General features: G+C 39.3%; 2 protein-coding genes across 4 annotated transcripts; both read left to right on the forward strand.

The window, feature by feature from the left end:
* Positions 1-328: 328 nt before the first annotated feature.
* LOC131221647 (anthocyanidin reductase ((2S)-flavan-3-ol-forming)-like) lies at positions 329-24,371 on the forward strand. 3 transcript variants are annotated; one of them, XM_058216942.1, is made up of 7 exons: positions 329-506; positions 4,006-4,172; positions 4,513-4,713; positions 9,240-9,314; positions 10,605-10,764; positions 11,358-11,571; positions 24,051-24,371. In XM_058216942.1, exons 1-7 carry the CDS (start codon positions 380-382, stop codon positions 24,193-24,195), a joined length of 1,089 nt encoding a protein of 362 aa, XP_058072925.1. In that variant the 5' UTR covers positions 329-379; the 3' UTR covers positions 24,196-24,371. The 3 variants fall into 3 exon arrangements, with proteins under 3 accessions (XP_058072925.1, XP_058072924.1, XP_058072927.1); XM_058216941.1 differs by lacking the exon at positions 24,051-24,371 and adding an exon at positions 11,819-12,176 and having other exon boundaries at positions 331-506; XM_058216944.1 differs by lacking the exons at positions 9,240-9,314; positions 24,051-24,371 and adding an exon at positions 11,819-12,176 and having other exon boundaries at positions 333-506.
* LOC131221653 (anthocyanidin reductase ((2S)-flavan-3-ol-forming)-like) lies at positions 17,156-21,882 on the forward strand. Its single transcript, XM_058216949.1, has 4 exons — positions 17,156-17,341; positions 17,490-17,656; positions 19,277-19,477; positions 21,742-21,882. The coding sequence occupies exons 1-3, from the start codon at positions 17,176-17,178 to the stop codon at positions 19,463-19,465; spliced, it is 522 nt and encodes a 173-aa protein (XP_058072932.1). The 5' UTR covers positions 17,156-17,175; the 3' UTR covers positions 19,466-19,477; positions 21,742-21,882.
* Positions 24,372-27,340: the final 2,969 nt, after the last annotated feature.

Here is a 27,340-nt window from a genome sequence, read left to right on the forward strand (position 1 = left end):
AATACTGGTGACGCCTCTTCCGCACATCCAACTCTCATCTACTGTTATCCAGACCATCCAAATTGTAGGCCATTTTGCAAAAAGATCACAACTTTAAATCAAATCAAATTTAAATAACCCAACCAACTATAAATGGATGGCCCACAGCAGCAAATGTTAGTATATTCTTCTAGCTGTACTTTTTGTCTACTCTCCATCCCCAGCTACATCGATTTGGACGGTGTGGATTTTTGTAATAATAAATTTACAAAAAAAAAAAAAAAACCATCAATTTTAAATGGTGGTGAACTTGCATAAGAGTCTCCAATAATAATATCTACTCAAGCCAAGGACAGGCCTGGAGCGTCTGGCTCTCATCTTCGTAGGAGGAAGGACAGAAATGGCAACGGCGAGGATGGAAAGGAAGAGGGCATGTGTAACTGGAGCCACTGGATATGTGGGGTCCATGCTCGTTAAAAGCTTGTTAGAGAAAGGGTACGCCGTCAACGCCACCGTCAGAGACCCAGGTTCGTCCACCCTCGCATTCTTTCTTCCTCATCTCATCATTATTCTAAAACTCAGTGAGTCGACTCAAAACTGGTCCGAGTCAAATCGACTCAAAATTCAAACGAGTCAAATCGACTTGGTTATATCTCCAGCCGATCGATTCAACTCGACTCAGTGAGTCAATTGACTTTGTAAGGACTCAACAAGACTCATCTAGTCGGCCTGAAAACTCGGTTGACTCGATACAACTCGAGCTAGACATCTAAGTTCAATTCAAAAACCATGGAGTTCTGCAGTGATTTTATAATAGGTGAAATAGGTTTGATAAAGCTAACCCAAATAGCTTGAACGAGTCTACGGACGGGGAGGGCGTGTTTGGATTACACCCTCACCGTGTATGGAAAATCATTCATAAAATTGAATATCTTGTTGAATATCTCGATAGGGATACTTTTAATTCACCACCTGTCCTAGTGGTGTGGAAAATCATATTCTAAGGAGTCGTTTGGCACCGTGGATTTGGGGGTTTGAGGGGATTTCAAATTCCCTTGCACCATAAAGTAATCAAGGGTTTCAAATTCCAAAAAAAAAAAAAAAAAGAGGCTTGAAATTCAAGGTGAAAGTGGAATCGGATTGGCTACTCTCCCTGCCACCAGCCAATGGCTGGTGGTCGGTGCTCTGTGGGCCCCACCATGATGAATGTGTTTCATCCATGCCGTCCATCTATTTTTCTAGATTATTTTATGATATGAGACCTAAAATGAGGTATATCCCAATCCAAAAACAATTAGAATATCAATTGTATCACTATAATTACTTTAATATGATGATCGGCACCGTCCAAACATTGTCCATGTAAATCAATGGTTAATAATCGTTGGTTAGTCACTCAGACATGATTTTGTGGTTGTAGCCCATCCAAAACTTGTAATTTCATCATTTTCTGGCAAAGCATATATTTCAACGGGCTTATTGCAAACTTTGTGTTAAACATTACATACGTTCACTAATTAGAGATATTAAAGTTGATTTAGTAATTAAATTCAAGCCCCCGTGAATATACCATGCATGGCTACTTTTAGATTAAAGTTGATTCCCGATCCAAGGTGCCAAACACAATAGCTATATTTCAAATTCAGGGGGTTTTGAATATAAGGGTTCCAAATCCACGCTCCCAAACAGGCCTTAAAGTCAATGAAATCCAAGGTGAAAGTTTGGATTATATCTAAAATCCTTCCAAGAGTTGCATGTGTAACATGTGTGTCACTAGGCTATTAATCTATTGGGCACATGGCCCACCGATGATATCCCAAAACAATCAGATTATCAATTGCATCACTATAATTAGTTTCATACAATGTTTTGTGCCGTCCAAACATTGTTCATGTAAATCAACGGTTAAAATTTGTTGATTAGTCACTCGGACATGATCTTGTGATTATGGCCCATCCGAGACTTGGAATTTCATTATTTTTATGCAAAGTATATGTTTCAACAGGCTTGTTATAACCATTGTGTCAAAAGTTACATAGGTACACTGATTAGAGATATTAAAGCTGATTTAGTAATTATATTCAAACCCCAATAAATATGCTATGCATAGCTACTTTTGGATTATTGAGGATTCCAAGGTGCAAAATAGGAGGATTTCAAATCCAGCGGGTTCCAAATCCACACTCCCAAACAGGCCCTAATTTCAGTCACTTTAACTACTTTACAAGAGAAATCACTAAGGGCATTTTTGGAAGACACCATTAAATTGACGTGAGGTTCAAGTTGTAAGTGGGGTAACTTGTGTATTTTCACTTCCTTGGTGGGTGGAAAATCATAATCCGATCCATTCATTACAGTATTGGAAGTCGTGATTCGATTGGGTAGATTATCACTTTCATCAAGTTAAGGGCTTATTTGGAGACAATTAAATTGATATGAGGTTGAATTTGTAAGTGGGGTGACTTGTATTTTCACTTCCCTAGTGGGTGGGGTGGAAAATCATGATATGTTCCATTTGTTACAATATTGGAAACTGTGATTCAATTGGGTAGCTTATCATTTTTATTCGATTTTCCTTCTAAAAATTGCAATGGAGTCCACCTCGGCTGATTTAGCTAACGGTGGAAACAAGTAGACTATGGGAAATGATGAGGGAGTGTCTGTACTCTTGCCTAGGCATAATTAAAAATGAAAGTGAGAAATGATGAGGGAAAAGAGGAGCCTGTAATCATGATAGTGATGTGTAATATCAACTTGCTTTACCTTTCTAGTCGAAAGTGATTGGATGATCTTTAATGTTACAATATGCAATAGAGCCCACAGGTTGCCGCACTGGATATGTTGGTTCTGATAAAGAGATAAAACAGAAAATTGAGATGTTACATACAAGAAATAATAAGAATATTATTTGGAGATCCAAGGCATATTATGGTCCCTGTCTTAAAAACATATTTTTCCTCACAAGAAATGTCCTTGATGCACTAGGTCTCAACAACTCTGCCTTCAAGATATAATTACTCTCCTCTACGATGATTTGATCAGGTGCACACACGATTTACTCACATGAACATAAGCTTGCTTTTTCTAATTTTCCAAATAAAAGAATGCAAAGAGAAAACTTAGAGAAAAATAAGAGAGAGAGAGAGAGAGAGAGAGAGAGAGAGAGAGTGTGAGAGAGAGTGTGTCTTTTCTGCATATGAAAAATGAGAAACCGAAGCCTTTATAAAGAGATAAGAGATAGCCCCCCTTGGTTCCCAATATAAATAATAAGTCAAAGAGTCTAATAAAAAAAGCTCTAGAGTTCCCCCTCTCCTTTTCAATTTGGGAATAAACCAACATTAAAGCTACAAGACAAGGGGAAAATATGTTTTTTTTTTAATTTATTTTTTCAAATTTTTTAAATCTGTCTTTTGAGCAAGATGCTCCCATTTCGCAACCATGGCATAGTGAAGCCCATGGGAACCGGAATGTGGTAGAGGCACCTATCCCAGTGTACACGAGGAGGGTGATGTATATGTCAGGTTCATCCATCTAGCTGGCCCCATCATGGATGTCTCATGTTTAGATATTACACCTATCTGACAATCATAGCCGTTGGTTTTCTTCACTTTTATGTACTGGATGTGGACCCTCAACCAATTTTGTTTCAAAACTGCTCTGGAGGCTCAATTTAGGATGGTCCAACCCATGTGTTGAAACATTTGCCACTTACAACATCTAAATTAGATGGATGGTCCCAAATTATGGTATTGTAGCACCTATGTTTGATATATAGATGAATTGCAAAACACATGCAAGATGTCAAGGCATCACATCCTCATTCAAGTAAAATGCATGATCAGAAAAGAAATCACCAATCGCATACATTTTAGATAGCATGTAGCCCAATTGATGAGTAGACATGTCCATGTGGACTCTTTGGTGAATTCCATTTTAAATGCGTGTGGGGATTCTTGCCTGCTCTCTATTAACATTTTTTTTTTCTAACTAAACCAATAACCAAATGCATTTTATTCTTTGGTGCAGCAAATAGCAAAAAGGTGGCCCACGTCTTAAATCTACAAGTCTTGGGTGATCTAAAAATTTTCAAGGCAGATCTCACAGAGGAAGGCAGCTTTGATGACGCCATCAATGGTTGTGATTTTGTCTTCCATGTGGCAACCCCAGTGAGCTTCCAGTCTACAGACCCAGAGGTAATTAATTAATCATTAATAATGAAAAGTAATTTTATAAATAAATATTACTTTTAGAAAGGTAAATAAACATATTATATATGGTTACTTATAAAAGAAATCATACACCTGAGTATTAATTGTGGATTCATGATGAAAGTTATGCCATAAGGTTAATGTTGCCTACTAACTAGGGTCATTCCTGAAAGGATCAACATGGGTGGTGTTGATCTCGAGCTAATGTGACACATCAACGAGTGATGTACTACAAATGTATGGTATCATGAAAACACTAATTTTGTCATTATGGTACTGTTTCATTTCCTTCTTTGTTGTATTTATTCATTGTTTATGATTGTAGAATGACATGATCAAGCCAGCTATCAACGGGACGTTGGAAATTCTGAAATCATGTGTGAAAGCGAAGACCGCAAAGCGTGTGGTCTACACATCATCAGTGGCTGCTGTAGCGCGGAAGAAGCTCACTGGGACGGGCCATCTCCTCGATGAGGAGAGCTGGTCCGACGTCGAGTATTTGACTTCTGAGAAGCCGTTGTCTTGGGTAAGCTAGTTTCTATTTTGGGTTCGCTCGGCCAGACTCGGTTTGATTCTATGCAAATAAATTACGGTCGTAAATGGGCTGGGCTACCCGCTTTCAGCTAGGTTTGGGTAGATCACAGGTCAGCCCTAAGCCTAAGTTTTAAGCCCAATAGTAAAAATTTGAAGGCTTGCAGTGATAGAAAGCACACCAAGCCAGCCCAAGTCCGATCGATTTTGATTTGGTTATGCCTCAGCTGGGTCCATTTATACCTTTTCTCCTTTTTATGTTCAAGTAGCCAATCCTATGTTTTGAAGTGATTTTTACAAGAAAGATTCTTAAAACAAAAAAAAAAAAAACCTTAAAATTATGAAAAAAAAAAGGCCATTATTATTTCTAAAATTTATAAAAATGACTAAAATATCCTTGGCCTTCTCTCTCTCTCTCTCTCTCTCTCTCTCTCTCTCTCTCTCTCTCTCTCTCTCTCTCTCTCTCTCTAATAAGTGGTATAGTAGAGTTTTTATGGGGTTGAAGTGGTTTGTGTATACTAAATCCAGCATGTCTGAAAAGTGCATCCAACTGTAATGATCAAATGCCTAGTCTGATCCAATTATTATGTGGGTCATATGAGGAATAGAAAATTGATGAAAAGATTTTTAAAGATTTGGAGAGTTTTTTTGTGGGTTTACAATTGGCTTAAGTTTAGTTCTACATGTCAGTGGATGATCAACAGTGTTGCAGTCGATATACAAAAAGCGTTGTCGACCTGTTTAACATATAAAATGTGACCGAGGGCAACCAAAACAAAACTTTGGCCGACAAAAGTGGAGTAAGCGGCCAAGACGCATTCATAAGTGGAATTATCGTAAAGAGAAATGTACTAAAATGATGATATAGAAAAGAGAAGAATCTAAAAAAGCTTTTTGACTGTTGTAACCGTTGCAGTAATAGAAGGATGTAGAAGAATATGTTACAACAGAAATCTATAAATAACAGAGGAATGTGACGGAGAAAAAACAGCTCAAAAAATCCCAATACAATCATAACAATCTCAAAAAGAAACTTATCTTATTGATTTACTTTATCTTAGCTTATCTTAAGAGTAGCAACAATCAAACAGCAGTAATTCTTAGTTATAATATATAGTAATTCAAGTCTATGCTCATATGCTGGATTTGTTTTTTATCCAATAGCAAGCAGTTCTTTTAAAATACCATTCTTGTGGTTGCTCCTACTGACCGATTGTGAGTTTTTTTCTATTGTTTGATTTGGACTGGTATTTCGAAAGTCCTTTTTTTGTGGAAGTCATAAAGTAACCCATTTTCGGAGGAAGAACCCCACCCTTCAACTATCGCTTGATCGTTCTCAAATTATATAAGTGATTGAGTAAGCGACTGATCTTCTCATAATCTAGTCATATACATTCATATTAGGCGTATCTGCTTGTTTTGGTGCTTGGGGTCAAAGTTGATTAATTTGGATCAAGCTGTTATATCGATTATGGCACGCCCACATAATTGAAAACAAACCAAGTAGCCGACATTTTTTGGGACGCCCAGTGGGACTTCAAACTATTTGGTTGCCAAAAATATACATTATGTACCAGTCATGCAACAATTTTAGCTAACGCCAATATTTTTTGGCACACCCAGTACATGGGACTCCAAATTACTTAGTTGTTATAACATTTGGTTGACTCAAGTATATTTGTTGGTACAATAATCATTTAAAATCATGAGCCGAAGGGTGGTTGTAATACTTCAACAGACATAGTTGTGGCTAACGAACCTCATACTCACGAGGAGTAGGTGCAAGTCCAACAAGTGCCTTAGCAAGGAGATCCATCACCTAGTCTCGTCTTCTTCCTCCAAATCTAGACATACCATCAACATCTTCGACTTGAACCTTTTGAGATTATGTCAGGCGAAATGGTTGATATGCAAAGGGAGATTCATCACATCGTAGAACTATCGTGCGTTCACGCAAAACAATCGTGAGTTCAGGCCGAGGCTTCCATTAGGTGGATGGTCGGTCACACCGAGAGCATGAATCGGTTGGTGGCTTTGTTCACTGATAAAGCATGTGTTACACTTCAATAATAGGTCGATGCAAGTTCTATTGGAAATCAGGCACCTGTACAGCCAGTTGACCGAAAATATCCATTGTCGAGTAATTATCGACCACCTCACTTTACGTTGTTTACAGGTGATACAGGTCAATCGACTATAAAATACATGTCAATTTACCATACAATATGGAGAATTGGCCAATAATGAGTATTATAAATCCATTCACTGACTAGGGTAGCCTTTACTTGGTATTCCAACTTGCTATCAAATTCTATACAAAACTAACAAGAAATTGAAGAAAAATTTCACACTTAGTTCTTTTATAAGGACAGAGAAAATTGCATGGCCGATCTTGCTCGTTTTCAGCAACCACTAAGGAAATCAATCAAGAATTATATTGATTGATTTAAAAGAGTAAAAAGTTGATGCAAGGTAGTTACGACCGAGACAGAATTTATCCAGGTAGCTTAAGATGGACTAAAATTCAATATTTGAAAAAATTTATCGGAACAAAATTCATAAATCTCTATGGTTTGACCAGAAAGGTGTATCAATATGAGGCTCTACTTCAAGAGTCAATGAGGAAAAAGAATCATCGGTAGGAACATATTATTACAACCATAATTATGATATTTCAGTTGCTGAACTATTGGTCGCAATCATTCACATGTTCGACTTTAGTTAAAGTAGAGATGGTGATAGCTTTTAATCAAAAAGTTCAAAGATCTTACACATTTGATATTTCTCATGTTGATGAAATCTTTGATATTATCTTAGCTGACAAATTTATCAAAATCTCGGTGAATCACAAGATTCCGACAGCCGAAGACTTGAATAAAATTAATTATTATTAATGGCATGAAACTCGATCACATTCCACTAAAAAATGTGTTGTTTTCAAAATTTTTATTCAAGATAAAATCGATAAAGGGTTGTTGAAATTCCCTGAAAAATAAAAAGAAGCAATGTTAACGGATGTTGATTCGTTCTCATTCAATATAGAGATCAATATGGCCACCATCAATCCTCAAAAGCTGGTTCGGCCATGACAAAAGATTGATCTTGGAGTTCAGATGAATTAGCCCAATGAGCAAAATGACATGAGGGACGTGAGACTTAAAGCAGTGCTCGACCAAACTAAAGCATATTCAAGGGCAATAATATCAAATATCAACACATTTATGAGAAATGTGCGAGGCTGACCCGATCGAAAAGAGATCTTATCAACTAAAATATCCAGTGAGACAATCGAACAATTAGAATTATGAGAACAGAAATGCCTTCTACTCTCAGAAGGACAAACACGCTAGCAATTACTTTGACACTTTTAAGGGCCAAAGATGGTTAAACCTCGGCTTGGCCGAAAAGGTATTTGGAAAAGGCTGAGTCATCTAAAAATTTCAGTGATGCCCGAAGAAATGACTCGTACTTAAAAGCGATATTGGCAAAGACAACATGCAACAAAGAGAAGGCAATTAGCCGTTGTTTTGGATTAATCCCAGACTTATCAGCCAACTTGTTCAAGACTGGCAGGAGAAAAATATATATTGACCAATATGAAAAAATCGGCCGAATTTTGTGTGGATCATGACTCGGTCAAAGATCCTAGTTACGATAAGATAAGGATGAACATGGAAGGGTCGACTACATACTTCAACGATGAGGAATTCTTAGATGATCGTCTGATTGCAAAGTTGCTTGCTAAAGCAAGAGAGTTAGAATATTCTTCTAAACTAAATAGAGAGAACATGGACGAAGTTGCATATGAAGTGGATACTCAACCAAATTTGGAAATACCTGGGGGGTAGTTTCCGAATTCGATCATATAGTTTGGCTCATTGTCATCAATTACATTGGATTGTAATATGGTGTTGACTCTGCAATTAAGTTTTTATGCTAAACCATCTCAACCAAGCACGAAGGAAGGAGATGTGGAAAAATTGAGCCCGCTAATAATTATACAACATGGATCTTTTGACTCCGATTAGAAAGAAGAAAAAAAAAAAAAGGTATTGATCATGATAATCGAACCAAGGTCCCCTTCCAAAAAAATCGTTATTGAAAAGTCGGCTATTATCATGACCCAACATTTAAAGCCATTGTATATTTTTTTTCACTTAGAATTATATTTGACCACTTGGGTACTCGTTGACAATGGAGCTGACATTCTACCAGCCATAATGATGGCTAAATTCAAAAAGACTTAAGATGACCACATCCCTACATTGGTCACAATGAGTAATTGTGACGAAGGAATAACGCTAATGCATGGTGTTTTACCTGTTTAATTAATGGTGGGAACTAAGAACATGCTAGTTGCTTTCTTTGTGGTCAAACTACAGTGCTTAGCTTAGACGGGATTAGATTCATTTGTTCTCGTGTATCTCACATCATTGCACCAATTCGTGATTTTTTGGAATCAAGACAAAGTAAAACTAACTTTGGATGATAATAAACCGTTCTTAATTATGTCTAATGCAGCTGAGACTTATCTTTATGGAGATGAAATTGGACCTATACAATTTACCAGCCATGACAAGAATGGTAAACCAACCAGTATTTATGCTAGACTCTATTGTATAGGATATTGCTAGTATGATTCGATTGAACGAGGAGTTGCCGAATACTATAATTCCCTTTCGTACGACTACAAGGTGTACGATTGAAGAAATTCTATAATGAAACAATCGTCGGTCAAGGACAAGTTTACAACCAGAGTACGACAGCTCGAGGTGAATTTACAAAATTATGATAATGAGTGTTTTGTTGATATGACCGACATAGCTATACCGGAAGATCAGGAAACTGAAGATGGTACTGAAATGAAGGATTTGAAGCCAACTTTAGAGAAATTGGAGGATTCTCAGACTCCGGTTCAAGATCTTCTAGTAGAAATAAATTTGGGGATAGTATAATATCCCAAACCATTTTATATTAGTGGATTGATAGATTCTCAAACACTAGCCAAACTTATTAATTTACTTAAAGATTTTGTCGATTGCTTTACTTGAAATTATCATAAGTTGCCTTAATTAGTCCAATTGAACACAAGTTACCCATGACTGAGGGATATTAGCCATACATTAATGAAGCAAACCTAAAGTAAGGCAATTCATCTTACCCATCAAATTATCAAAATGCCCTCAACATGTGGGGTTGCAACTTGGGAAGTTTGAGGGACAATCCAAACCGAACTCGTCCTAAGAGAACCTAATCTTCAATCCAACCCACAACCTGAGGTGCCCAACAACCCAACCCTAAGTCCTTTCTACTTGACCCCAACTTGGATATTAGTGATTATTCCTAACCCAACCTAACCTAATCCATGTTTGCTCAATATAAACCCTACCTGAATTCAAATCAGGTTGGCATCTTCCAACGCAAAGACTTTAACAATCCAACCCAACCCAACTCAATCAGACTTGAGTTGACTTGAACCCAAGTTATATCCTTATTGGCATGTTTAGATTGGAGGAATTTATGATGCAATGGTTATTTTCCAAACATGGATTCCGTTTACATGGGTCTTATTATGATAGTGATTAAAAATCCAATATTCCTTTGGCATTAGTCACCTCGTTTTTTAATGAAATCCATGCCATGAAAAAAGGTATTTGATTGTTTCATGGAATCTATTTTTTTTCTTTATCATCCAAACAACACGAGAGATTATGCTAATGATAAAAACATTACTGTTTTTTTCATTTTTATTGTTTTCCAATACCTAAACATGCCTTTTCTCTTACTCTTTTATGAACCTTTCATGTATTTTAATAACCTGACTCGAAAATGAAACCATTCACATGCGGGAAAATTACAACATATACATAAAATAAAACAATGCAGGGATATGGAGTGTCAAAAACCCTAGCGGAGAAGGCAGCATGGAAATTCTCCAAAGAAAACAGCATAGATCTCATCACCATTAATCCTGGTGTCATCACCGGCCCATCTCTAACTCCAGAGGTCCCAGGAAGCGTCAGCATAGCTCTGTCTTTGCTCACAGGTATGATCTACACCATGAAATATGTTGTGTCCGTACGTGCCATCAAACGGACAGACACAATACAAGCTGTACACGTGTGGCTTATGTGTGGACATGAATAATCACATATGTTCTAATGTATTGTAGTTACAATGCATTCAAGCTATGTGGGGCCACATTGATGAACGAATGCCATCAAACCATCCATGTTAGGTCTAAATTCCAAAATCCAGCTTAATTCATAACTCAGGTGGGCCACACCAAAGGAAACAATTGCCCACATTGAGCAGGGGTGGGCCCAACATAGCCTTGTATGTATGTCATCCAACCCACTCATCATTTTTGCCCTACCAGGATGAAGGGTTATTGAGAAATTCAAGGTATTGAAAGAACGAATTTTCAGCATGATTATACGTTGTTCCATTTGTTTCCTGCACCTCTGGCCCACCAGACGATTGGACCGACCACATTTCTTGTACCAAGGTATATACAAGTTGGGTCCCACCTGATGGACGGTTAGATGTCCCACCACATGCACATGCGAATGAACGTGCAAGATCTGGGCCGTCCATTCGTATTAGAACATTTTCATGGTTTACGGCTAACTTTTGTAGGGAACGAATTCGGGATCAACTTTTTGAAAAACTTGCAACTGATGTCGGGATCAATCTCTATCGTACACGTGGAGGACGTATGTAGGGCCCACATCTTTGTAGCGGAGAACGAATCGGCTTCCGGCCGTTACATATGCTGTGCTGCTAATACGCGTGTACCGGATCTTGCAAAATTCCTCTCAAAACGATATCCACCGTACAATGTCCTCACTGAGTAAGCCCTCTTAATTTTCTTTCATTTTCTTTTCCAATGTCCTCACCTACCAATATATGGCCTACCTATTGGATATGGACCATCATCTGTCCTATGATTTTAACGACATGGCCCACCTAATAGTACTTTTGCAATGCCATGTCCATGGGGTGGTGGCCCATCTTTTGTAAGGCTGGGATTTCTCTACTTTGGTCGGTCCATATAGATCATCACCTGAAATGATTTTTAATCGTGTGATCTATTCCAGTTTCAGTGATTTTCTTGTGAATATCGAGTCGATCATCTCCTCGGAGAAGCTGATTAAAGCTGGATTTAGCTACAACTATGGGATGGAAGAGATGTACGATGAATCGGTAGAGTACTTGAGGGCCGTTGGATTGTTGGCCAGTTGAGAGCTATCTCTTCTTCTATCTTCCTGCAAACTACACTTGGTATAATCCCTATTAAAGAAGAGCTAATGTGGAGGTAATGCCTGATTAACTATCTTCAAACCAACGAATGTGTAGCCTGCTGTAATCACTTGTATTAGTTAAATGAATGACTACAAACGTGTGGGTTTACCAAACCTTTGATGCCCTAATCACATTTACCTGTAATTCTCACAACACACTTGCCATCGCAACATGGTACCCAGATCTGGGCCATTCATCAGATAGAGCCCACAGATAAGATTCCCTTTACTTAAAAAAAAAAAAAAAAAAACACACACACACACACACACAACGGAATTAGACCATATAGATGCATGCAAATGACGTACGTATGTTAGTGAGCATAGATTAATAGGGCTTCTGTTTTTTTTTTTTTAACACATGCACCCTGCGCACACCCACGTACACGGGTCGCAAACCGAAGACCTCAGTGTTGAAACTCCTCATAGTCTATCACTGGGGTAAGGACTCGCACCCAACAATAGGGCATACTTTAAGCACCAGATTGTATTCTTAAACCCAAGTGCGTATTGATTAATAGAGCATACCTTTAGGCTAACCTCGACTCAAAGCACGTTTGGTAAATGGGTTAGGTGTGTGTGTGTGTGTGTGTGTGTGTGTGTGTGTGTATATATATAGGGAAATGGTTCTATGCAGTGAGCTCATGGGAACTTCCCATGAGGTCAAGCTGTGTGGACACCTTGATGCATGCTGAACACCTACCCCATCAGCCAGATACAACATTTCATGGTGGGCCTCATGCTTAAAAATCAAGTCAATCCATGACTTGTGTGGGCCACACCACATACAAAAGTTGAAAGGGGTTATCTTCTCATTAAAACATTCGTAATCATTTTTTGGGCCCACCGAGGTGTGGTTCACAAATTCAGCCAATCCATCATGTGTGGTCCCCTTGTACGAGGGATCAGACCAAGTTTCAGATGCATCCAAATTTTATGTGGGCCCCACTAACTGCTTTTATATGTTTTAGGCATGTCTTCACATTATTTTAGATGGTATGGCCCACTTGACTTCCTTATACGGCTGATTTTTGGGATATCACATCATTTAAAAGGGGTGCAGATATCACATCATTTAAAAGGGGCCCATCAATGCACGGTGTTGATTTTCGATACGCATCTCGATGGGGGAGGTGGGCTCGACCTCATGGAAAGTTCCCATGAGCTTGACCGCATAGAACCATTTCCCACACACACACACACGCTCTTTCTCTCTCTCTCTCTCTCTGCACCAATTCACACCGAACTTGTGGGAACTTTTTTGAGAACTCATTATATGTGTCCCCGGACTTAATTTTTACTTTGATCCAAAACTTTGGTAGGCCATAAAAATTAAAAACAGTTTCCTCCCTTGATTTACATTTCTCTTTGCAATGGCCCTACCAGAAATTTAGATCACGGTGAAAATTTGTCACAATGGGGTTTTATAGGATTCCACATCATATGGACCGTTCAGATTAGACACCCATGACATGTGTGCAAAGGTACATAGGTGTGCAGGTGAGCTTGACTATATATATATATATATAGAGAGAGAGAGAGAGAGAGAGAGAGAGAGAGAGAGAGAGAGAGAGAGAGGTGAGGATGTCACACCAGTTGCCATGCCTGAAATCTTTATTTTAGATGAGTTTGACAAGTTCTAAAAAGGTTAGGCTATTTAGGCTCCTTATTATTCTTTTCACATACGCGACTTAAATGTTTATCCAAATGTGAAAAATATTGTTGAAGGCAATTTCAACTCCATAGCTAATGATGTGAGACAACTTACAAGAAATGACATTTGTACGATTGCATTCAACATGCAATAATGGGACTAGAAACTTTTCAGAAGAAAAAGATGCCTGTCTGAAAAAAGAATATGGACTGTCACCTCAATATCTCTAAGAACCCCGCGATCTCACACTTGTCTAGATTGCCATAAGAAGAGCCATTGAGAGTGAAATCCCACTGATCAACCCACAGCCTCCTTTCAAGTTCACACAACAATTCATTTCCCTCCTCACGCTTCACTGCTTAATATTCTCTAACAATTTCCTTTCTTGTCAACCAATACATCAATGTGTGATACTTAAATGGTCTCTCGCTCATAAGATAAGCTAGCAGAGACAATTTAGTATGTGTGAGTAATCAAGGGTTTGAATAATGGTACTCTCGCTCATAAGATAAGCTAGCAGAGTCAATGTAGTATGTGTGAGCAATCAAGGGTTTGACTAATGGTATTCTTGCTCATAAGATAGGCTAGCGGAGACAATGTAGTATGTGCGAGCAATCAAGGGTTTGAATAATGGTATTCTCGCTCATAAGATAAGCTAGCAGAGACAATGTAGTATGTGTGAGCAGTCAAGGGTTTGAATAATGGTACTCTCGCTCATAAGATAAGCTAGCAAAGTCAATGTAGTATGTGCGAGCAATCAAGGGTTTGAATAATGGTATTCTCGCTCATAAGATAAGCTAGCAGAGACAATGTAGTATGTGTGTGCAATCAAGGGTTTGAATAATGGTATTCTTACCTTTCAAAAAATGAAAATAAAGAGATCAGGGACTCTGAAAGAAACTTGTGATGGTAGGTGTCTGACGCAGGGAAGGACATGAGGTTGAGCACCGTCTTTCTCAAGAGGATAACTATTCCAAATCCACAAAAATTCTCTAGACTCTTTACAAAGACTTCTCGAATCCACAAGAAAAAAAGGCAGAAAATAGAAATAAATTCTAATAAATTTGAAATTAATTAATGAATGAATAAAAATGAGTTCATAACCCTTTAAATAAGGATAGCAAGCAATAGGAAGAAATCATAATCAAAATATACTCTAATGGCTTTGATTTTTCAAAGCTTGTGTAAATACCCTGTAAATGAGTAATTATTACCATTTCACCGTTTGAGAATCCATAGGCATTATTTTTCAAAACTTGTATAAATACCCTGTATATGGGTAATTATCACCATTACACCCATTTGAAAATCTGCCATGGAAACCGATTCAAAAAAGTTAGTTTAAATTTGTGGACCCTAAGGTAATGTATATTATATATCCAATCCGTCCATCTATTTTAACACAATATATTTCGAGGCATGAGTAGAAAAATGATGTAGATCCAACATTCAAGTGGCTCACACCAAAAGAAACAGTAGCCCTAAGAAATTTTTAACGATAAGTGTTCGATTTCCTTTTTCCCTTGGTGTGGTCCACTTGAGCTTTGGATATGCCTTATCTCTCGGCTCATGCCATAATTCAGCTGGCATAATAGATGAACCGTGTGGATAGGCAACATGCATCACGTGGGACCGATGAATATTTTGCAACATTTTCGGTTTCTACTTGTAAAGGATAGTTTGTCAAATGAAGCTGAAGAGTGATGTAACTTGCAAATGAAATAATTATTACCCAATTGACCGGTATTTACCAATGAATTGAAAAATCAAATAAACCCTAGATCAAACCATTATCAGGTTTGGCATTTGGGTTTGCTGGCCTCCTCGCCAGCCCTGATAAAAGTGGACGAGCCTGATTTTTGTGTATGACCATCTTCAATGCAAGTACTTCCCATACTCGTCAGGTTGGCACATGTGTTGCGTTTGGATATGGGGCTAGGAAACCGCAAACTCATATCTATGCAAGAAAGGGGAAATTGCAACGTTCTAGGACGGTTAGGATCATCCGATGAGGGAGATTTTAAGTGTATTTCCCCACCACAATAGGGCCTACCATTAAACCATATCAACGGTTCGGATGACTCAGAGATGTTCCTACAGATATGCACCTCATGGTAAAGGTGCGGTGCATATAGAAAGGGTGCATGTAGGGCTGCCAGATCAAAGGGCGCGGATTCGGTGGATCCCTGGCTGTGGGGGCCACCAGAATGTTTATTTTCCATCCAAACCGTTGATAAGGTAAAAGAGATATGGATCTAGGGACCACACAATTATCAGCTTGATCTAAACTCTTGCGGTCCATGAGAAGTTTTTAACGGTCAATCACCACTGTTTCCTATGGTGTAGTTCATCCGAGATTTGGATCTGCTTCAATTTTAGGATCATCGTCTAAAATGATATTTCAAAACGGATGGACAGCCTGGATGTAAGAAGGAACATGTGTCAAGATGGCCCCCACAGTCCGATCCAAGCACTTCGGTGGATCCGCGGATCCGCCGAAACCGCGTAGCCCCCCATTATGAAAGCGGATTGCCAGTGGCCTGGCACATGGATATTCCTGTGCTGTGCTCGAGTCTGTGTGGAGTCCACAGAGATTTCTATCATAAATCCACTCCGTCCATATGTTTTGAAAGATCACAATCAGTACAGTGATATAAAAATCATGCATATCCAAAAGTCACGTGGGTCATACCACGAAACAATTAGGATTGAACGCATGAGAGCGACAGGATTCTTGTATCAGTATAAATTTATGCCACCAGTTTATCTGATTGGTAATAACCCTATGAACGGTTTGGATGACATATAAAGATCATGATTTTCTCTAAACGTCATGGCCATCTCTAAGATGGTTTCAACGGTGGAAATTCCTGTTCCCAATTTTTCCTTTAGTGTGGTCCACCTGAGTTTTCTTATATTCCTAATTTTTATTTTCCATACTTAATTTACCTTTCAAAACAGATGCACGTATTCGATTTGTCACACGTACATCTTTGTAGCCCCACACAGCCCCAGGTATAGAAATATATCTGTGCCCGGAGTCGCAGGCAATCCACCTCCCCAATAATGAGAAAAGGGTTAGACCATACCTATGATAGTTCACCATCATTTTGAAAATAGTGGTGACGCATCTTTCTCACATCCAAATATCATTTACTGTTATCCAGACCATCCATATTGATTGTAGGGTATATTTTAAAAGGATCACACCTTTAAAATCAACACTAATCATGTGACCCAATCTATCAAATGGATGGTTTGATAGCGGTCCAAAATTCCAAGAGAAAAAGCAAATGTTATAATTTTCTCCTCTCTGCACTTTTTTTTTTATGCTCCATCCACATATACAGAGATTTGGACGGTGTGGATTTCTGTAAAAATAAAAATATTCTATCCACGACTAAAAATTCACCATCAATTTTAAATGGCGGTGAACTACCATAAGAGTCTTCAATAATGATATCTACCAAATCCAAGGCCAGACCAGGAGCGTCTGTGTATGGTGACGGCTCTCATCTTCGTTAGAGGGAGGACAGAAATGGCAACGGCTAGGATGGAAAGGGAGAGGGCATGTGTAACTGGAGCCACAGGATATGTGGGGTCCATGCTCGTTAAAAGCTTGTTAGAGAAAGGGTACGGCGTCAACGCCACCGTCAGAGACCCAGGTTCGTCCACCCTCGCATTCTTTCTTACTCATCGCATCATTATTCTAAAACTCGGTGAGTCGACTCAAAACTCGGCCGAGTCGACTCGACGCAGCTACATATTTCCCAATGAAACCAACAACCAATTGTATTTTATTCTTTGGTGCAGCAAATAGCAAAAAGGTGTCCCACCTCTTAAATCTACAAGTCTTGGGTGATTTAAAACTTTTCAAGGCAGATCTAACGGAGGAAGGCAGCTTTGATGATGCCATCAATGGTTGTGATTTTGTCTTTCACGTGGCCACGCCAATGAACTTCGAGTCTAAAGACCCAGAGGTAATTAATCATTAGTGATGAATAAATATTAATTTTATAAAAGTAAATAAATATATTATATTTAGTTAATTGAAAAAAAAAATTATATGGCTACTAATTATTAATTTTCGATTCATGATGAAAGTTATAACATAAGTTTGATGCTATATGCTAACCTAACACGACCCTCCCTTATCTGGATTGGGGATTAGCTATGGGAGTACAAAACTCCCACAAGTGTAATATGATCTAATTGAAGGTTTGACCTTTAATAGAATGACATCACATAATAAAATAAAATAAATCATGTAGTGATCCAATAAATTGGTTTAAGGCTTAGATGACAATGATAATGCCTTAGTAGTTACTATGAGTATTTTTATTATAACATGGCGAAATGATGGGAAAAACTAACATATATGTGTTTTGATTGGAGAAATAGTTGTGAGTGAAGGTATAGATGAATATCTTGAAGAAGCACATTTCTTGATTATTTGCAACTAAGGTATTCTATAATGATAACGGTGGAAGAGTTATAGGAGTTATTAAGGTCTTAAGGAAAAACAAAAAAAAAAAAAACAAAAAAAAAGAGCATATTTTATCTCTGTAACAAACCATTATAAAGCCGTCATGGGGTTCTTTGTTTTTTATTTATTTATTTATTTATTTAACGTAATGGTTGTTATGGCCTCTTAATGCATAACGGTTTATTAACACTATTTATTATTATGTAACAGCCATTACGATTATTATGTAACCATTTTAGAATACCTTGTCTTGTACCCTTTCGCTTGTGGGAGTTTTTTCGCACGTTGGTGTACACCAATTCAGAGATATTGATTGACCATGTAGAGGAGCAAATCTTAGCATTGTCTTTTAATTTTGGGAGGTTTTCAATTGTCCTATAGTTCCTTGATTGTGGCTTACAGTAAATTAGTGGGCCCCAATTGAAAATGAGTTCTAGCCTACATATAATTCAAATTATTGATAATATGGCAACAACGACAGATGAGGAATGACCCAGTTTTATAACAATAGCTATGCATTGAGAGGCATTGTGTGCCCTTACAGGGGATCACCTGGTTTTATAACAATAGCTATGCATTGAGAGGCATTGTGTGCCCATACATTGAAAGATTGAAAGTAGGAATCTAGCAAGCATTTCAAGATGCAAAAACCATCTGAAAGTGTTGTATTTAGATTCTCAACCCACATTATTAGATGGTAGGAGATATGGGTGCACCAATCCTCTCTTGCATACAGTTTCCTATGCATGAATATTCACGGGGTTCGATGAAATGTTGGATGGGTGGGACACGCAATCTATCCAACATGTTGGCCCCACCATATGAATACCCTGTAGCAAAAATCAGGCTGGTTCACTCATCACATGGACCACCATTTTGAAATCAAATGGACAGCTTAGAAAGACTTGGCCCAGCGTTTCGATCTCTCATTCGTTTCATAAACCTTAGCCCACCCAATCACTAAACCGGCCTAACTTTCGGAAAGGGGTGTCGGTCGCCTCTCGAGCTCATGTAACACATCAACACATGTGGGATCATGAAAACTCTAGGTTTGACATGATGGTACTGTTTCATTTCCTTCTACATTGTATTTATTCGTTGCTTATGACTGTAGAATGACATGATCAAGCCAGCAATCGATGGAGCATTGAACGTTTTGAAATCATGTGTGAAAGCGAAGACCGTGAAGCGTGTGGTCTGCACATCATCGGTGGCTGCTGTGTCGCTGAATCAGCGCACTGGGACGGGCCATGTCGTCGACAAGGAGAGCTGGTCGGACGTTGAATATTTGACTTCTGAGTAGCCATTGACTTGGGTAAGCTGGTTTCTATTTTGGGTTAGCTTGGCTAGACTCAGTTTGACTTAGTGCAAATCAGGGTTAGACATGGGCTAGCCACCCACTTTGGGCTGATCATTGAGGTCCATGGGTTGGCTCCAGGCCCATGTTTTATACCCAATAATAAAAATTTGAAAGTTTGCATTTGGATAGAAAGCACACCAACCCACCCCTTGCTGACTGATTTCACATGGCATGACTATTATCATGGTGAACCTTGCCCGGTCCAAGTACGATCGGGTTGTTTATGGTTATGATTTGGTCATTCCCCAGCGAGGCCTATATGGAAATGGTTCCACGCGGTCGACCTCATGGGAACTTCCCATGAGGTCGAGCTGTGTGGGCCCACCGTGATGCGTGTCAAACATCTACCCGATCAGTCAGATGCACCATTCCATGATGGGCCTCGGTCTTAAAAATCAAATCAATCCATGACTTTTCTAGGCCACACCACATACAAAAGTTGAGAGGGTTACCCTTCCATTAAAACATCCATATTCATTTTTTGGGCCCACCAAGATGTGGTTCACAAATCTAGCCCATCCATTATGTGTGTCCCACTTGGACGAGGGATCAGACTAAGTTTCAGACGCATCCAAATTTCAGGTGGGCCCTACCAAGTGATTTTATATGTTTTATACATGTCTTCACATGCTTTTAGATGGTATGGCCCACCTGAATTCCGTATACGGCTGATTTTTGGGATATCCCATAATTTAAAGGGAACCCATCAAATGCACGGTGTTGATGTTCGACACACATCATGGTGGGACCCACACAGCTCGACCTCATGGGAAGTTCCCAAACACAATTTCTCATGAGAACATTTTGAGAACTCATCACACATGATATGATCCTAAAATCCGAACAGTCTATATGATTCAGCACCCATGAAATCTTTTAGAGGTCAAATTTTACCTGGTCCAAAACTTTAGTGGGCCATGGCCAAAGAAAACAATTTCCTTCCTTAATTCACATCTCTCTTTGTTATGCCTCCAAAGTTTTGGACGGGGTGAAAATTGGTAGGAGAGTTTTATGGGGTACATATTTAGAGGTGTACACGAGCTGAGCTGAGCTGAGCTGAGCTTTGCCCATCTCCTGCTCGATTCGGACTACTCAAGTCCCAGCTCGTGCTCGACTCGGCCTTTGAGCTCGAAACAGCAACTCTGCTCAGCTCGTACGAGTTCAAGCCGATGATCAGAACCGTCCATACCAAAATGGAGGGAAACGAAAAACCCTAAAATGAATAAAAATCAAACAGATGCCCAAATTCAAATGAAATAGGAGGAAGAATTAGAAACTCGTTGTGTGGATCAAATGGCCAGGGAAGAACGCTACTTTGCCTAATGGGACCTGCAAGCCGTCAGAGAACGATGATGATGGTGGTGATCGAGGGATGGGTGGATGAATGGATGGGATTGAGTAAGAGAAGGGCTTGCCATGATGGGACGGGAGAGATCATCGGGAAGCTTCTAGATGAGATTGATGAGGTTAGTGTTGTCGGTGATGAAGCGTTGAAGGTGGCCCACCTGTTTCTGCCGCTTGGATATGGTGTCTTCAACGCGCTTCACGGCCTTTAGGGATTCTTCTGCAGGGAAGATGGAAGAAAGGGTTGTTACTGTGCCCTTCAGGACATTGTCTCTCATCCTCCTGCACCCGCTCTAGACGACGTTGATGGTGGTCGTCGGAGAGTAGGGAAGACGCTACAAGCAAAACCCCGCGCTTAGTTGCCAAGAACACTTGAAGCAAAACCCTTACTGTTGCGAGTCGAGTCAAGCTTAATATCAAGTTGAGCCGAGTCGAACTAAGTCTAGCTCGAACTCAACTCAAAATGTTCTGACAACTCAAAATATGACTCAACTCAGTTCGAACAGCGTTTCAATCCAAGTCGAGTTGAACTTTTTCGAGCCAAGTTGAGCGAGAAATTAAGCTTTTGCTGCTCATGTGTAACTCTAACTATGCTCGTGTGCAACTCTAACTATATCACATGGATTGTTGGGATTGTAGGCCCATGACACATACACAAAGGAGTGTACTTGGGCAGGTGAGTATGCCTCTCCAAACAACACAAAAGGTCACATTAAAAATAAAATATTTTCATTTTTTCTCATTTTCATGCATTTCCTTATATGAACATGCCTTGTCTTATTTTATTGGACCGTTTATATATATTAACCATAGTGAAAAGGAAGCTAATCACATGCGGGGAAATTACAAAATATATGTAAAATAAAACAATGCAGGGTTATGCAGTGTCAAAAACCTTAGCAGAGAAGACGGCATGGAAATTCGCGAAAGAAAACAGCCTCGATCTCAGCACCGTTATTCCTGTGGGCATCGTCGGCTCTTCTCTGACTCTGGAGCCTCCAGGATGCATCCACGTAGCTCTATCCTTGCTCACAGGTGAGATTTACGACACGAAATATGTATTATGGCACGTGCTATATTTGTGGGGCCACAGAGATGAATGAATGCCATCAAACCGTCCATTAGATAGTCCCCATCATGTTAGTTCTAAATCCCAAAATCCAGCTTGTTTCATAACTCAGGTGGGCCACGCCAAAGGAAAAAAAATGGAGACATTAGGCAGGGGTGCACCCAGCATAGAAAGTTCCAGAAGGAATGTGGGGTCCATCGTTTCGTATTTATGTCATCCAACCCACTCATCATGTTTGGACCACCAGGATGAAGGGATACAGAGAAATTCAAGGCAGTAAAAAAATCTAAGGTAGGCCACAAAGTTTTCAACATGATTGTACATTGTCCCTTTGGTGTATGCCATCTGAGTCGTAGATCAAGATGATTCGTGGAATGTACGGTGAAAATGAGAAGGGCCACCAGATGAACGGTATGGATTCCACATTCACATCAAGGGTGGGCCCTCTCACAGCTTCGAACATATCAAGTATGTGATCATTCCAATATATTCGCACTCTACGGTGGGGCATTTTGATCATTTGATGAACAGCGTGGATCTTGCACACATGTGCCCTGTGAGGTTGGCTATGTATGCGTGTGGAATCAGCAAACCTCCACAGGTGTGCCAGTCCCACACACGTGATGCCACACACGTGTGACTTCGAGGCATCCATCAGTCCCAAAAATTTAAAAGGTAACGCAGCTGTCCATTAAAGATGGACGGTTAGATGTCCCACCACATACACATGCAAATGAACGTACAAGATCTGGGCCGTCCATTCGTATTGGAACATTTTCATGGTTTACGGCTGGCTTTTGTAGGGAACGAATCCATGATCAACGTCTTGAAAAGCATGCAACTGAACCTGGGATCGATCTGCCTTGTACACGTGGAGGACGTATGTAGGGCCCACATCTTTGTAGCGGAGAACGAATCGGCTTCTGGCCGTTACATGTGCTGCGCTGTCAATACGTGTGTACCGGAGCTTGCCAATTTCCTCTCAAAACGATATCCACCGTACAACGTCCTCACTGAGTAAGCCCTCCCAATTTTCGTTCATTTTCTCTTCCAATCTATGTTTTAGAAAACACATATCAATCCACACCTTGCAATCTATGTTGTGGGCCCCACCATGATGTATATGTTTCATCCATGTCGTCCATCTATTTTTCTAGATCATATTGGGTAATGAGACGAAAAATGAGTTATATCCCAATCTCAAGTGGACCACATTATAAGAAATTGTGGTGAATGAACGTAGACCTTTAAAAAAATTTTGGGGGCCATAAAAGTTTTGGATCAAGCTGATCTTTGTTTTTTGCCTTCATCTAGGTCTGTATGACCTAATCAACGGATTGGATTTCAAATAAACAGTACAGTGGGCCTTAGGAGGATTTTAATAGTGGATATCCAATCACTAATTGTTTTCCTGTGGTGTGGTCCACCTGAGATTTATATCCCTCTCATTTTTGGTACAAAGCCATAAAATGATCTGTAAAAATGGATGAACGGCATGGATGAAACACATACATTATGGTGGGCCCCACAGAGCACCGACCACCAGCCACCGGGCTAGTGGCAACTGGCAAGGGAGTAACATCTTTTGTAAGGTTTGGATTTGCTACAAATGGTCTTTGATTGCCTGCGACCCCTACCGTAGGAAGCTCGTGCGGTCAGAAGCTAGGTGGGGCCCACTATGATGTTTGTGAAAAATCCACCCCATCGATCCGTCAGTTTTGTCACCTCACCTCAGTAGAAGAGGAAAAAAAAAAGTAAGAGATCCAAAACTCAAGTAGGCCGCGCGGCAAGGAAAAGTGGAGATTGAATCCCCACCGTTGAAATATTTGTGGATGACAGAAGTTTTGGGTCACACTAATATTTTTTGGGTTTTAAGTTTATCAGTGGAATGACCTTACGAATGGTTTGGATGGCATATAAACGTTACGGTGGACCCCACAAAGGTTTTAACATTAGGCATTCCCTTCCCTACTCTTTCCTGTCGTGTGGCTGACGTAGTTTTGGTACAATGTCATGGATTATTTCTCCCCATTTTCTATTCTTCGTCAAGCTTCTTACATTGGTCGGTCCAGATTCATCGCCTGAAATGATTTTTCACCGTGTGATCTATTCCAGTTTTGGGGATTTTCCAGCGAATCTCAAGTCGATCTTCTCCTCTGAGAAGCTGATTAAAGCTGGATTTAGCTACAACTATGGTATGGAAGAGATGTACGATGAATCGGTGGAGTACTCGAGGGCCGTTGGATTGTTGGCCAACTGAGTGCTATTTCTTCTTCCATGCTCCTGCAAGCTACCGTTTGAAATTTGGTATAATTCCTTTTAAGAAAGAGCCAATGTGGACGTACGTAATGCCTGAGTATCTTCCAACCAACGAATGTTTAGTCTGCTACAATCACTTGTATTAGTATGATGAATGTGTAGGAACGTGTGGGTTTACCATACCTTTAATACCCTGAGTACCCATTTAGGCCCCGTCAATTCTCACAACACACTTGCCGTTGCAACATGGTAGCCAGATGTGGGCCATTCATTAGGTAGGGCCCACAGATAACATACCTTAAATAAAACATTAGATAGTATAAATAGATGTAAATGATGTGTGTATGATGCAAGGATGAACGTGATGAGGCTGATAACTGTCTTCCGGACTCCTCACAGGATGAACGTGATGAGGTCGATAACCGTCTTCCGGGCTCCTCACGGAGACTTCTCGAATTCATGAGGAAAAAGCAAGAAAAATAAAAATAATTCGATAAAATTCGTAATGTGATCGATGAATATTTTATTTTTTTTTTAAATGAATTTACAACTCTCTAAATAAGGATCTAAGAAGTTTTGGAATTAAATTACAACTAAAACTTCTAAAATTCATAAAAATTTAGTATTTATAGTAAGGGTCCTGTGTGGCTTAACCATGTTATTTTTCTAAATTTTCTAAACACTTTTCATGTTGGACACAAATCCTAAAGCCCATCGGATGAATAGTTATAATCAAACTAAAACTTACTATAAATAGTAAAAATGGAAATAAAATTGATTTTCGACCGTCAATCTGATGAATCTCGCAAATTCGGCATGGACAACCCGACATAGACGGTATGCCGGGTTTATTGGCTAAAGTAGCTCGTCCTACCCCAAAATCATAAGTGGTACATCAAGTAACTTATTCTAGTTTGCAAGATATGCATGTTTTAAGGTTCTGATGGTCTTGATGACTTTTGCTTCCAATTGGGCCTTCTCTGATACATCTTGGACATGAAAGTATCCGCGACCCACTCTACATCAGAGTATATGTCACTGTCTATCAATCAATTGGTCATACCTTTAGCACCATATTACATTCTTAAACTAGGAGCAACTATCATGGGTTGGATTGGTCAACCCAAACTTGAATGGCTCCAGCTGCATGGGTCATTAGTAGATAAACTTTATTTCAACACTGGGATCATGGGATTGATTGCTCATGTCGTTGAGGATGTGTGTGGTGTTGATGACTTTCTTGACTTTCTTTGTTGATGGATCATCAATGGAACCAAAACAATGGTACCATTTGAAAGAATTGAAAGCCCAATATAATATTGAACACTAATTGATATTTTTTGGGTATGTGGTCCATTTATGGTGGGAATCAATAGACCAACGGTCTGGATTTTCTAACACGGCCCCGCTTGTCAAAATTGAAACCCTCGAATGCAAAACCTAGGATTCCCTCTTCATGGGAGAGGGACCAATGTCACAAATATTTTGAGCTTTTGGAAAATTCAATATCTCATAAGATTTTAAAGATCATGATATTAACTCCAAAAATTGTAAAAGCATTAAGGAACATGTCATGTAAGTATATATTTAAAGTTTAAATTTATTTAAGAGAATTTTACTAACAACTAGAGGTGTATGTGAGTCAAACTGAGTCGAGCTTGACACAGCTTGACTCAGCTCGGCTCGGTCCTCGAGCCTGACTGGCCATCTCAGCTCAGTTCGGTCAGTAGCTCGGGCCAGTTCGAGCCGAGTTCGCCTGTGCAGCATTTTCACAAACACATGGGCTACACCTTCAAAATCTCACTGTATTTTAAACAGCAACAATGGTTTTACAGGTATCTCATCAAACACCTTATAAGGAACATAAAAATCAAGGAAAAAAGATTGTTTGTTTCATATATGTACATGTTGTTAAAAGATGTCTTAAATCTGAAAAGTTTTGAAAAAGTTCGACTGGTCGAAAAAAGTTCAGCTCAAAGTCCAACAACAATGTAATTAGAATTCCCGAGATCTTCGACCAGTCGAAGGTCAGAGCTCAACTAGTCGAAGCTCTAGCTAGACTAGTCGAAGGGCACCCTCGACCAGTCGAAGCTCTGCCTCGACCAGTCTAAGGTTACGTAGACAGCATATGGACTGTGTAAATTTGAGGCGGTTTCTAGACTATTCCAAATCGGTGCGTAAGTGGGGTTTCATAAACTATAAATAGAAGTACCTAAGGCCTTTCTAATATATTCTAAGGCTTTCTAAAGTATTCCAAAGGGTTTCTACAAGGAGTTCTAGGGTTTCGAAGGGTGTAGAAAGGGTGAGATTCAAGCTTGTTTGAATCGAGTAAGTCTTTTCTCTTTGTAATTTATGTTTCATAGTGAATTGTTATCGCTTTGTGCCATAATTTTTCTGAAAGGGTTTTCCATGTTAAATCTTTGTGTTCTCTTATATGTGTTTAGTGCTCTTGGATTGTTATCCTAAATCCATCTCTATGTGATTCCGCAGCACAATTCCCAACAAGTGGTATCAAAGCAATCGTTGGGGCACAGATCTAAATCTGCAAGATTAGCAATAATGGGAAGTACCAAGTTTGATATTAAGAAGTACTCAAGAAAAAATAAATTTGAGTTATGAAAGATTAAGATAATTAGTCTATTAACTAAGTAAGGCGAGGTTAAGGGTCTTGAGGAGCAAAAATTTACTATGACTGATGATGAATGGAATACCCTTGATAGTAATGCTTGAGCCTCCATCCGTTTGTGTCTCACGAATAAGGTTTTCTATAATGTTTTGAGGGAGAAAACTATTACTAAGTTGTGGGCAAAGTTAGAGGATATATATGCAAAAAAAAATTCTCTGAAAATTACCTACACCTGAAGTTACAGTAGTATAACTTCAAGATGACAGAGGGTGGAGATCTGGAGGCCCACATCAGAAACTTTAATAAATTGGTTCGCAAACTACTGGATATGGAGAAAGTGATCAAAGATGAGGAACAACCATGTATGTTGTTGAATTCTTTTCCAGCATCGTATGAGTTATTCAAGGACGCGATATGTACTATAAAGAAAACCCTAAGTGTTGACACTATTATCTCAGCCCTTCAAGAGAATATTATGAAAAAGCTAAACGGTGACATGGTTCCGATGCACTGATTATAA

This window comes from Magnolia sinica, chromosome 12 (genome assembly GCF_029962835.1).
Source record: "Magnolia sinica isolate HGM2019 chromosome 12, MsV1, whole genome shotgun sequence".
Lineage (NCBI taxonomy): Eukaryota > Viridiplantae > Streptophyta > Magnoliopsida > Magnoliales > Magnoliaceae > Magnolia > Magnolia sinica.